At 43.3% G+C, this 14,206-nt stretch overlaps 1 protein-coding gene across 2 annotated transcripts in view; it reads left to right on the forward strand.

Moving 5' to 3' along the window:
* The window catches only part of GFM2 (GTP dependent ribosome recycling factor mitochondrial 2), a 261,831-nt gene that overhangs the window by 142,374 nt on the left and 105,251 nt on the right, over positions 1–14,206 (forward strand). For both annotated transcript variants that reach the window (XM_069223861.1, XM_069223870.1), the window contains exons 13-14: positions 3,870–4,010; positions 4,092–4,191. In XM_069223861.1, coding sequence (XP_069079962.1) covers positions 3,870–4,010; positions 4,092–4,191 — 241 coding nt within the window. The remainder of the gene's footprint in view (positions 1–3,869; positions 4,011–4,091; positions 4,192–14,206) is intronic.

Here is a 14,206-nt window from a genome sequence, read left to right on the forward strand (position 1 = left end):
AATTGGGTTTAGTGTGTGTTACTTGTGAAGTGTGTTCTGCCAGTGACATTATAAAATCTCCCATGGGACCAGGTGGACGATAGATCAAAACACCAGAAAGTGTGTAATGCGGGTTTACGTTGATCGCGAACGACATGCTTTCGCAGCCTTTGATTAGGGCCGGAGCAGAATTGATCTTACATGTGTCTCTAAGAATGACTGCAATGCCTCCCCCTCAGCTAGGTCTGTCCACTCTACTGATTTTATAACCTGAGGGGAGGGCCATAACAATATCTGGTCCAGACCTTTCATCCAGCCATGTTTCTGTTAGAAACAAGGCCAGGGGTTCAATTTGTTCTATTAGGAGATGAATGTCCCTTGTATGAGCTCCTAGTGAACGACAATTAATTAGACATATGGGAAATTTATCACGAATCTCCGCTTGTCGATGGTCTGTGGATGCTCTAGGTGACCAGGCACAACTGGGGCAACTAAAATTAACCTTATGTGGGTCTAGACTGTTGTAACATAGGGCAGAGAATTTTTTGTTAAGGAGAAGTAGTTCCTCACTAGAATAAGTGATACCTATCTCTCCAGTTAAAACACGGGCATAATTTCTAGGCTCTTGGCTCGTTCTGGCGCGGACGGGCGCAGACGGGCTTGCTTTTGGCGCGCCATCGGCGCGTCCGCTGCGCGCCGCGCTCATAGTGTGGCTAAAATAGCCCTCCAGCACTATAAGCTGGAGTGCTAACCCCCCCAAAATGGCGGCAATAAAAACAGGATAAGATTCTAATAAAAACGAGCGTCTAGCTCCTTCGAATACACCAATGCAGAGTGCAGTTTCAGTTCGGTAACAGATTCCTTAATTCAAATTCAAGTCTAACAGTTTTAACAGTTCACATCAATTTTGAGCTTTAATTAAGCAGTATTTCGCCGTTTACTAAGCGTGGGAGAGGCACAGGGGACCTCTACCTACCGTCCGCTGCGCGCCGCGCTCATAGTGTGGCTTAAATAGCCCTCCAGCACTAGAAGCTGGAGTGCTAACCCCCCAAAATGGCGGCAATAAAAACGGGATAAGATTCTAATAAAAACGAGCGTCTAGCTCCTTCGAATGCACCAATGCAGAGTGCAGTTTCAGTTCGGTAACAGATTCCTTAATTCAAATTCAAGTCTAACAGTTTTAACAGTTCACATCAATTTTGAGCTTTAATTAAGCAGTATTTCGCCGTTTACTAAGCGTGGGAGAGGCACAGGGGACCTCTACCTACCGTTATGGCTAAATTGTCACCCAGCGATGGTGGGTTATGACAATTCCATTTTTTAAAACATGATCCATGATTCCAAGGTGGAAATCGAGACTATGTGTAATTGACATCATTGTGAGGGAAGTGATGTGGCACTTTTTTTTCTTGCAGCATTTTGTCAATAGTCTAGAAGGACTAAAGTTGATGGAAAGATGTTTCGGATGCTGGGTCTTACTCAAGGGAGAAGTCATAATAAGTTGTGTAGGGGAACTGTGGAGTAATTCTGTTCTACTTGTAGCCATGCTTCTCCCCCTGGGTTAGGGTTCCATTCTAAGGTCTAGTTGAATTTGGGCTGCTTGTTTGCAGGTTTTTACATTGGGGAGTCCCAAAACCCTGTCTCCCGCACCATAGTAGAGTGTGCACCATGGTAGCGTGTGCGACTCTAGGAGTTCTGTCTTTCTTTAAGAATGTGAGTGCCATTTTATCAGCTATCTATTAGAGGAGCTGCTAAAAGCACCTCTAACTGCCCAGCCAGGTTATTTCCAGCATCCCCCGTCTTTTTAGGTCTTTGTTCTATGTCTGGAGTAAGGTAGAATATTGATTTTATAGAAATCTGAAGCTTTTCATGGTAAATATTTAACTGATATTTACCTTTAAATTTTTACGCTTGAATATTTACCTCTGTCATTTGAACAGTTTAAATAAGGGTTGGTGCTCTGACGTTAGAATGCTAGTGCAAAGTGAATTTTACATGTGTAAACAGACTGACGCCTCTAAACAACTTTCAAAGGCAAAACAGGGAAGCTGTGGTTATTTAGCATAAACAGACTGTAACTGCATAGAAGAGAGTGCATACAGTAGTCATCAGCACGCTTAGTGCACCACAACCCAAAAGACTAAAGCCACTGACTGTATCAAACCCACAAGCTAAAGTTATGTTTTCACAAGTGCTGCAGAAATGTATGCTTAATGAACTATAAGTAGTAATGAACCACTGCTTCCATGTTCTTTGCGTTACGTACAGTATGTGCTATATGCTGATGTAATCGGGGTCATTGATAGGTTGTGTGGTCTGTAGTTATCAGTTGCCAGTGCAAGTGGCTCATACTGACTCCCCAAGTGATTGAAATGTAAGGAGTCAGAAGAAGGCTAACAGGCTGTTTTGCACCTGTACTGTAGCTTGCCCCTAGCCTCTGTGTGTAGCCACCTCTTGTATACATGCTCGGCCCCATTATGGATGTACTATTTTGGTGTAGCATCAGTTTCCATTGTTGAAACATCTGCGATCTACTGTACATATTCTTTGATGATGGTTATAATATTTGAAAGAATGCGGTACCAAGTGACCACAGCAGCTTCATGGGCTATTATTTCAGTCAAGCAAGAGGAAGTGAAAGGAGACCAATTTTAAGACTGTCCAAATGTCATGGCATAAGCTGTTGACTTCAACAAATTCACACAGCTGCCATTATGAAAATTCCATCTGGTAAGCCCTGACCAAATCAACACTCCATGATTCTAATGCTGCATGCTTCCTTCATAGTTTAATGGATGCGAATGGGCTTTCTCAGTCGTGAAACAATGAAAGTCCCATACACCGTTTGAAACCTCCCATGGTGTATGGGTCAACATCCATCTACCATGGAATATATCAACATATGATCAAGACTTCTCAGACAGGCGCTTTATGTTGGCTGTGAAACTATAAAACTTTAACCAGGGTTCTGGACTTTTTTGCTGCTGTACCCTGCAACTAAAATGTAGGGCTACCCTTAAGAGTTTCCCATACATCTGGGGCAGCTGGCACAGCGTAAGGCATCTGCTTCTTGAAAGGGAGGTGTGACAAATGGGATAAAAAATAAAAAAAATGTAACAAACGCAGTTTAGTTTTATTGCTGCCCACATCATATGCAGCTCTTTATTTTATCTGCATCTTGGCTTATTAACACTTGGAAAGCGAAATAAATTTGACCTATGCTATATCGATGTGTTTGGCTCTTCAGGCTGTTCCATTTAGCCCCACATTGCACTGTGAGGCTTGTTTAGAGCATTTGAACCTCCTAGCCTTGTTGACAAAGTCTGATTATATTACAAAAGAATGATGATGTGGGGATCTTCATGCTACCAGTAGAGTGCTGTGATAACTCACAAGCTCCCTGAACTACAACTAAATAATATACTTAGGGTCTCATTTAGAGTGTGGCAGATGGGTTAGTCAGTCACAAATAATACGGATATCCCGTCCACCATGTTACGATTCCCATAGGATATAGTGGGGTCATAATACTGCAGACGGGGTATCCGTCATTTTTGTGACAGAGTAACCCCATGCGCCAAACTCTAAATCAGGCGTTTAGTTGTCAGAATAATTTAAAGTCTATTTTCACTCTCCTGAAAGGCTTCTTTTTGACAGTAGTAGTTTACATTATTGGAACAGTTCATTTTCACACATAGTATACACATCCAAGTTGTCAACTAAGTTTTGCATCTAGGTTATCTAACACACCATCATTCTTAACAATGTATATTGTATTGTTCTTTGCATAAAAACTGGCCACTGGATTCTGTTCCTGACTAGCAAGCTTTATAACGACCAATGTGCTTCCTCAATGTCGCATCTTACAGTGTGTTCTCACTTGTTTACAGGCAGTGGTATGGGGACGATATGTGTGCTTTGGCATTTAAAGTTCTCCATGACAAACAGCGGGGTCCATTGGTGTTCGTTCGCATTTATTCGGGCACAATGAAGCCTCAATCCTCTGTATATAATGTTTCCAAAAACTGCACGTAAGTTATAATGGGGCGGGACCTATAAACTATTATACGCAGATTTTCCAGTGCTTATGAATTGCTTTTTCTGTTTAACAGTGAAAGAATGAGCCGGTTGCTTTTGCCGTTTGCTGACCAGCACATTGAAATTCCATCCCTGACGGCGGGTAATATCGCACTCACAGTCGGCTTGAAACAGGTAAAATCATGGCCAGTGTATTTCTCTGTAATCTGTGCACCTTCTGCTGAACTGTGCTTTGATCAGGGTATGTGTTTTTGCAACTGGAAACATTAGCACATGAAGGTGGAGGTGGCTCACCAGGTCGTTAAAACCAATGGGGGGAGCCTTTTTGTTTTAAGTCACTAATTATGATTGATCAAGCTTTGTGGCTAGTTTATATTTCCTTGGTTGTCTGCCTTATGCATAGATACCAATGCCATTTGAGAAACACTTTTCTGGGGACACCCGTTAATAACTGTGTGTATGTCAGTGAATTGACTGAATTGATAGCTGCATGATTCATTCATTTTAGAGAACATAACTGAGGGACATGTTTGTACCAATTTGTTCACACTGGCACTCTGCAACCAATGCGATTTCCATAGTTTGGGTGACAATATCAAGTGACAAAATATCAACCTGAAACAATATTGAGTGATTGTCAACTTCATCTATATCTTTGTGTATATCAAGATAGGTATAGATATACCTATTCTGGGTTGATCCCACGGGGTCATGAGATGAGGGTTCCTGGTGTTCCAATGAAAGTCTACTTTTGATAAACCTATGTTCATTTATTCTTGGTTTCAATCATCCACTTCATTTGGCTAACACAAGATAGGCATAAAAGCACATAGAAAATGTAAATACATATTCAACATCCTCAAATCCTAGTTCATACTACAGGTACTAGTTAATTATTAATAAATAAAACATAGATAAATAAAATAATAACATTAATACTAACCCCCCAAAATTTACAATTATCATCGTGAGATAGTAATAAAACTGATTTATTGCACTTACCTGGTTTCACCGGGGCTAAAAACCAGACTTTTCCTAACTTGTATGGCATTTAAAATATATAATGCCACCCTGTAACATACATGTGTATTGTCAAGTCGTAACAAAAATTCCAGCACCACCAGATAGGTCCTTTATACTATTTTTTAAAAAGGGGTTTGAGATAAAAAAAAACTCTAAGATATTCATAAAACTTACAAAATAACATAAAATGCAGAGTGCTTTGCTTACTTAACCCATCACAGGGGCAACTAAATGTTTCATCGGGACAGGACATCATACTAGGAAATGCTACTAAATGATGCACTATACCCAGTCCTAACCTTATCAGAAAGAACTGGTGCAGCATGTTTGTTACACCAAGTTGGTATCCATCTCTACTTGCCTCCAGAGAAAGGGACATGTAAATAACAACAGTGGAATTCGTGGATTCATTAGTTTTCCTACCATCAACTGTATATTGTAAGAAGGTGTCCTTAATACATTTCTTTGATAATATCAGCACTTCCTCTGGGTCTGATTTTATTTTATATTTATATTGAATACAGATCTAAAAGAGGAGTCAATGAAGGCGAGCCACGTAATACGCATAGCATTATCCAGTTTTAAACTATCTAAAATAATTTTCTTAGTAAAAATAGTTTCCTTCTTGGACCAAATACTACGCCATAGGAGCAAAGAGCTCACCTGCAACACATCCTTTTAAAAATGGAGGCCCACCTCGTGGTGTACAATCCAATTAGATTCTGAGGTCGATAACCATAGCAAACGTTATAAAAAACTGTTTTCCTCTAATTGTAAATGGGTGCTTTTTGTGTAGCCCATGACGCCGGCTCCATGCTCTTCCGTGGATAGAGCTCTGGCCCTATAAATGTTTATCATAGTAGAGATGGGGCAACTCCCTAGTTTGCTAGCAAATCTAAAAATGGCACCTGAATTCCTTCTTAACTTATCTTTTCCTGAATGTTATTTCCATTGCCCATTGCTCGAGAACAATACACCCAGGTAGCTGAATGACTTTACAGTAAAAATCTCCGTATTGTGAATATAAAAAATCCTAAATTTCCTTACCCTTTGGCCACAGGTCATAGTGAAGGTTTTATATTTGTTAATAACCACACCCTTCAAGGTCATAAACTGTTCTAAACCATCCATTAGTTTTTGGAGCCCTAATGGAGTCCTAGAAATCAAGACAACATCATCAGCATAGAGTAATATGGGTACTGGACGCCCTGCCACATGGGGGTAGGTGGGTTAAGGGGTCAGTCTGGATTTCCTTCAGGAACTTATCCACTCCATTAATATATAAGGAAAACAATAATGGGGCCAGTACAGACCCTTGACGAATACCTCTTACAATATTAAAAGGGGTAGTGCACTCTCCCAATTTACCAAAGCGGACCTTGCATGTTAAATCTGCATAAAAGTGGTCAATAAAGTGTATGATATACTTTGGGGCACGCATATCAAGTAATGTGGTCCAAAGAAGGGCATGCTCGACTAGATCGAATGCACTACTAAGATCAGCAAAACAGAGGTGAAGAGCCCCTTTTTTGGCCTTTGTGTACATCCCTATAATCAGATCTAAGTTAAGGCATTGCTCTATAGTGCCCAGTCCTGACCTAAATCAAAATTGGGCAGGTGAAAGAATATTATTATCCAGTGCCCAGTCGTTAAGTCTTGCCAGAATTACCCTACTAAAAGTGTTTATGGATGAGTCCAGCAATGATATTGGGCGATAGTTTTTAGGATCAGCTTTGTCACCTTTCTTATATATAGGTATGATAATAGACGTAGTCCAAGACGTCAGGATTTCCCTGGTCATGGCTATATTAAGCAGCCTATTCAGAATAGATAACCAAAAATCACTTTGAAATTTGAAAACAACTGGTACCCCATCCGGGCCTGGGGCCTTAGCCCTGGCACTTACTGAGATAGCTGATAAGACCTCGTCTGTGGTGATGTGTAAATGACTGGGATACCCCAACTCCAGATGCCTAGGTATGTGTGCTAGCCCTTTCTCTGAAAAGTGGTCCACCCATGCTGCACAGGATACACTAGTACCCAGTTCAGAAGGTGCCTCATTAGTCAAGAAAGGGGCATTTACTGTTTCCCAGAACAATTTAGTATTATTTGTATCTGTTGCCAATGCTAGATTTGACCATGCCTATTCCCTCAGCTCTTTCTTTCTTCACTCCAAGGCTTCCCTATATTTTACCTGCAGTAACCTGATTGCTACTGTGTCTCTAAGTGATATATGAAGGGCTAGTTTGAGCTCCCCCCTAGCTTTAGTGCAAGCATGGTCAAGCCACCCTTTATTTTTTGTGTTCTGCCTATATTGAGGGTAACATGTCAGAAGACTCTTAGTGTATGATATAACTGTACTAAAACTACTGAGCAACTGTGGGGGTTCTATTTCCTCTTGTAAACAGTATTACATTTCAGACGAGCACCCTTGTACAATCTTCTGTAAAAGATCTGCCAGGTCTGCGTCTTTTCATTTCAGTCTTACCCCATTTGTTCTGTGTACCTCTGCCTGGTTTGCAGTAATATGGAACTCTTCCTTGGGGCCCCAAAATATTGTTGGGAGGATGATCGGATCATGATGGCTCAGTAATGACTGGGCAATATAAGGGGTATCACATACGTTACTAGCAAATGATGACACTACCATATGATCAATTACTGATGAAGTGTTAGTGCCTCTAAAAGAAGGTATTACCTCCCCATTAATGCCTTGTTTACATTCCAATAACATCATATCATATTTTGACAAAATCATATTGAGCGCCTCTCCATAATCATTATGATAAAAATGGTCATACCCTATCCGCTCCTGACTTATTAGCCCACATGTTCTAGATATAGGTAGGGAACATGACTGAATAATAAAATCACCAGCCCACAAAATTTTAAATATTGGACTGGATAGAGTGTAAGAATTTTTGTAGATTCTGGTCTAATGCATGAAGTACTCTGCAGCGGGTAGAATCAAAAACATTATTATAGTAGTTGATTAATACCACATCGATCATACTCGCATACTTCAGCCACAACAATTGAAAATTTGGAGTCTCCCAGGAGGTCTTTTTAACAACTATAGGGAGTTTATTTGAAATAAGCATTTGGAGCCCACTCTTAGCCCTCCCAGAACAGGAACAAGTAGCTGGCAAGAAGTGTGAGGGAAATCCTAGCATATGCATCGGGGAAACACACCAAGTTTCTTGAATACATACCAGGTCAAGGTTGTTGATAATATTACCCCACTCCACTGTCTCAAACTTACTACGTAGACCTTGGACATGCCATGTAGCAAAGTTATGGCGCTCTTTAATATTTCCACTAAACTCCCTATCGTTATTGCTTGCTTCTATTTGGCTGTTGGTACTTAAAAAGTTTCCGACTAATCCCCTGTGAGAGTTATTAATACAGGCCTTGGGATCCGATCCTTTTGTCTTCTGGATCTCTGTAGGGACAATGCCAAGATTGGTAGACATTATCTTTCTAATGTGCCCCACCATATTGGGCCCCCTCTTTAGACTATCCGCATGTACCCTGTATCTTTTGTCAATCATTATCTGAGAGTGTACTCAGGGCCTGATATCTATTACTTAATGGCACTGGGTAGCTTTGGTAAAATGTTTTAGTTGGATCAGATTAGTGTTGTACCTGGGGGTACCCTGATTGTAAGGGTTGTAAATGTCGATAAAATGCACCCAACGGGAGCAATGATGGAGTATTAACATGGTGTGGGTGGAATTTGGCCCTGGATAGAATGTCCCTCACAAGGCTAGGGCTCCTAAAATTACTGATTATACAATTTCCCCCACACTCATTCTCTAAGGGACCCACCCAGGTTACTCTTTGATTTAAAATAATCTGGGTGGACATTATCTAATGCAAATAAATTGTTTTGGACCAGCCAATGTAATACTTTACTCTTCAGGGTCCCTTGGGGTTCACTCTGACCTAGCCGTAAAGAAGGAACATTGACCATGATAATTACATAGGGGCAGCACTCAGGTGGTAAATTAACAGTTGGGGAATCCTCCCTCACTTGCAACGAGGGCTGGCGTAGTGCACGTTGGCTTCAGAATGTAACTGGACTGGGGCATACTAGGTGCTTTTGTGTTTATAGTGGATTTTGGGCCGCCCGGCTTCTTACTAATAATTGTGTGCGGTCCACTAAAATGGCCACTCTTCGCTCTTCTATAGTATTATGCCTCTTCCTAATATTTGGAGCTGAACCAGTATCACCTATAGGCTCTATATCCTGCAATATAACTATAGGATCTGGCTCAATTTGTGCCACATTCTGTGCAAAAAACGATTGGGAAACAGGGGCCATCAAGGGCATAGAAAGTTTCTGACATATAGCCATTATTTTCTCCACCTCCCCCTTGAGTTTATCCAATTTGTCCCTAAGTGGTTTTAATAGATCATTAAAAGCAGATATAAGATTATTCCATCAAGTGGGTTCAGACTTACCTGAGATTTATTGGGCCTAGTTCACTTTCAGCCCCCTTTCTACATCTTTTCCTCCTTTTAAAGACGGGTGAGTGATTAACAGATCTGGGGGTTGCAGTAACTATATTCTTGCTCCCTGTATGATCATCACCATTCTTTATGTCCTCCAGTTCTAGAGTGTAATTTGTATCAGTTACCAGGTCTACTGGTTTTGGGGGTCTCTCTTTGCCTTTACTTGAACCAGCTGCCCCCTGAGATAGATGCCTTTCGGCAAGATCAATTTCCTTTGATATAACTCCCATCGCCCCTACCAAAAAGGAGTCCATTGTAGAGCAGCGTGATTCAATATCTGCCTTTTGGGCTGTGGTTTTCCGCTTACCCATACTTTGGAAGTATGTGTTAACACCCACTTCAATAAAACAATTGCAACTACAAAGGGGCGAGCATCAAATACATAGAAACAATAATATTACATATAAATGTCTCACTTGTTCTGCAGCCCTTATAATGGCTGTTCGAGCAGTAGCAGCCCCCCTCAGCGCCTTGAGACCCTCTTGGGTGAGTAGTGCGCTTTACAAATTCTCTGAATGATTGATTGATTATAATCATACACCATTTTATGGATAGCCTAAACAAACCTTAATGGGTCCTAAAACCAAGAGGGTGGGCCCAGCCCAGCCACATCTGGCCGCGGACAGGCGCAGATGGGCCTGGTCTTCACCCGGGCAAGCGCCCTGGCGCGTCCTGCGCAGCAGAAAGTGCATGTTAAGTTTATGCGCCTTCGGGCACTGCAGAGAATCGTAGGCGGCCTCCTGCCGCCGGTGTGCCTGGGAGGTGTGGTCTGATTCAACCCATCGCCCCCTGTGGCCAAGAGCAGAGTGTTACGCAGCGGAAAGCGTGTGTCAAGTTTATGCACCTTTGGGTGCTGCAGAGCTTTGTAAATGGCCTCCATCCGCCAGTGTGCCTGGGAGGTGTGGTCCGATTCAGCTCTTCGCCCCCTGTGGCCAAGAGCAGAGTGTTTCTTGGTTTCTTTTGGGATATTAAAAACAAACGGGGATATCTATTGCTCCTATATCCCAGTGATCAACATGTTTCATCCAGGATTTCAGCCCCCTCGGGGGTCGACCACTTTATTAAAGATCATTATCTTTACTGGTAATAATCTTTCATGCACACGTCTAATACATTATTTAATTTATTTATTTTTTGTGTGACTTTGTGTCTTTTATCTCCACAAGTGCTACCCACGAAATCTAATCACACATAGCGATTATGCATTTGCATTCCGCGTGACCACGTGTGCATGCATGGTGTGCATGAAATATTGCTACTAATTGGGGATTATGATCCTGAAAAAAGCTGTAAACCCAGAGGATGGTGTTATTCCCAGCTGAAACATGTCAGCCGGTGGGATATGGGAGCAATAGATATCCTAACTATCCCCATGTTTGTATTATCCCTCTAGAATCAAAGAATAAACAAAACATTATAGGGTTGTTGAAGGGATTTTCACATATAACTCCCGGGTCACACATCAATAACCAAGTACTCTGGATTTATCCAAATCACCCATAGCACTCTTGTCTTGTGGAGAAAAATATGCAAAATGCAAATCAGCCATTTCGGGCTGTATTTTACATAAAATTCTTTCTTGCATCAATTTTCTGACACAAACATATGTTGTGCTAAACAAATAGCCCAAAAACAGATACCGCATTCTGGTTGTTGGCATTGTTCCTGTGCTATACTTTTGCTGCAAACTGTGGCATAATTACATGAGGTGGTGTAAATTCAAGAATTTTGCATTAACAAGTGTAGGAGGCTGGACTGGCTTGTAGTGAGTACCAAGGGGTACTTGCACCTTGCACCAGGCCCAGTTATCCCTTATTAGTGTATAGGGTGTCTAGCAGCTTAGGCTGATAGATAATGGTAGCTTAGCAGAGCAGCTTAGGCTGAACTAGGAGACGTGTGAAGCTACCACAGTACCACTTAGTGTCATATGCACAATATCATAAGAAAACACAATACACAGTTATACTAAAAATAAAGGTACTTTATTTTTATAACAATATGCCAAAGTATCTTAGAGTGTACCCTCAGTGAGAGGATAGGAAATATACACAAGATATATATACACAATAGCAAAAATATGCAGTATAGTCGTAGAAAACAGTGCAAACAATGTATAGTTACAATAGGATGCAATGGGGAAACATAGGGATAGGGGCAACACAAACCATATACTCCAAAAGTGGAATGCGAACCACGAATGGACCCCAAACCTATGTGACCTTGTAGAGGGTCGCTGGGACTATTAGAAAATAGTGAGAGTTAGAAAAATAACCCTCCCCAAGACCCTGAAAAGTGAGTGCAAAGTGCACTAAAGTTCCCCTAAGGACAAAGAAGTCGTGTTAGAGGAATAATGCAGGAAAGACACAAACCAGCAATGCAACAACTGTGGATTTCCAATCTAGGGTACCTGTGGAACAAGGGGGCCAAGTCCAAAAGTCACAAGCAAGTCGGAGATGGGCAAATGCCCAGGAAATGCCAGCTGCGGGTGCAAAGAAGCTTCTACTGGACAGAAGAAGCTGAGGTTTCTGCAGGAACGAAAAGGGCTAGAGACTTCCCCTTTGGTGGACGGATCCCTCTCGCCGTGGAGAGTCGTGCAGAAGTGTTTTCCCGCCGAAAGAACGCCAAGAAGCCTTGCTAGCTGCAAATCGTGCGGTTAGCGTTTTTGGACGCTGCTGAGGCCCAGCAGGGACCAGGAGGTCGCAAATTGGACCAGAGGAGAGAGGGGACGTCGAGCAAGACAAGGAGCCCTCTCTGAAGCCGGTAGCACCCGGAGAAGTGCCAGAAACAGGCACTACGAGGATGCGTGAAACGGTGCTCGCCGAAGTTGCACAAGGGAGTCCCACGTCGCCGGAGACCAACTTAGAAAGTCGTGCAATGCAGGTTAGAGTGCCGTGGACCCAGGCTTGGCTGTGCACAAAGGATTTCCGCCGGAAGTGCACAGGGGCCGGAGTAGCTGCAAAGTCGCGGTTCCCAGCAATGCAGCCCAGCGAGGTGAGGCAAGGACTTACCTCCACCAAACTTGGGCTGAAGAGTCACTGGACTGTGGGGGTCACTTGGACGGTGTCGCTGGATTCGAGGGACCTCGCTCGTCGTGCTGAGAGGAGACCCAAGGGACCGGTAATGCAGCTTTTTGGTGCCTGCGGTTGCAGGGGGAAGATTCCGTCGACCCACGGGAGATTTCTTCGGAGCTTCTGGTGCAGAGAGGAGGCAGACTACCCCCACAGCATGCACAAGCAGGAAAACAGTCGAGAAGGCGGCAGGATCAGCGTTACAGAGTTGCAGTAGTCGTCTTTGCTACTATGTTGCAGGTTTGCAGGCTTCCAGCGCGGTCAGCAGTCGATTCCTTATCAGAAGGTGAAGAGAGAGATGCAGAGGAACTCGGATGAGCTCTTGCATTCGTTATCTGAAGTTTCCCCAGAGACAGAGACCCTAAATAGCCAGAAAAGAGGGTTTGGCTACCTAGGAGAGAGGATAGGCTAGCAACACCTGAAGGAGCCTATCACAAGGAGTCTCTGACGTCACCTGGTGGCACTGGCCACTCAGAGCAGTCCAGTGTGCCAGCAGCACCTCTGTTTCCAAGATGGCAGAGGTCTGGAGCACACTGGAGGAGCTCTGGACACCTCCCAGGGGAGGTGCAGGTCAGGGGAGTGGTCACTCCCCTTTCCTTTGTCCAGTTTCGCACCAGAGCAGGGCTAAGGGGTCTCCTGAACCGGTGTAGACTGGCTTATGCAGAATTGGGCACATCTGTGCCCAACAAAGCATTTCCAGAGGCTGGGGGAGGCTACTCCTCCCCTGCCTTCACACCATTTTCCAAAGGGAGAGGGTGTACCACCCTCTCTCAGAGGAAGTTCTTTGTCTGCCATCCTGGGCCAGGCCTGGTTGGACCCCAGGAGGGCAGATGCCTGTCTGAGGGGTTGGCAGCAGCAGCAGCTGCAGTGAAACCCCAGGAAGGGCAGTTTGGCAGTACCAGGGTCTGTGCTACAGACCACTGGGATCATGGGATTGTGCCAACTATGCCAGGATGGCATAGAGGGGGCAATTCCATGATCATAGACATGTTACATGGCCATATTCGGAGTTACCATTGTGAAGCTACATATAGGTAGTGACCTATATGTAGTGCACGCGTGTAATGGTGTCCCCGCACTCACAAAGTTCAGGGAATTGGCTCTGAACAATCTGGGGGCACCTTGGCTAGTGCCAGGGTGCCCTCACACTAAGTAACTTTGCACCTAACCTTTACCAGGTAAAGGTTAGACATATAGGTGACTTATAAGTTACTTAAGTGCAGTGTAAAATGGCTGTGAAATAACGTGGACGTTATTTCACTCAGGCTGCAGTGGCAGGCCTGTGTAAGAATTGTCAGAGCTCCCTATGGGTGGCAAAAGAAATGCTGCAGCCCATAGGGATCTCCTGGAACCCCAATACCCTGGGTACCTCAGTACCATATACTAGGGAATTATAAGGGTGTTCCAGTAAGCCAATGTAAATTGGTAAAAATGGTCACTAGCCTGTTAGTGACAATTTGGAAAGAAATGAGAGAGCATAACCACTGAGGTTCTGATTAGCAGAGCCTCAGTGAGACAGTTAGTCACTACACAGGTAACACATTCAGGCACACTTATGAGCACTGGGGCCCTGGGTTACCAGG

Source organism: Pleurodeles waltl, chromosome 1_1 (genome assembly GCF_031143425.1).
Source record: "Pleurodeles waltl isolate 20211129_DDA chromosome 1_1, aPleWal1.hap1.20221129, whole genome shotgun sequence".
Lineage (NCBI taxonomy): Eukaryota > Metazoa > Chordata > Amphibia > Caudata > Salamandridae > Pleurodeles > Pleurodeles waltl.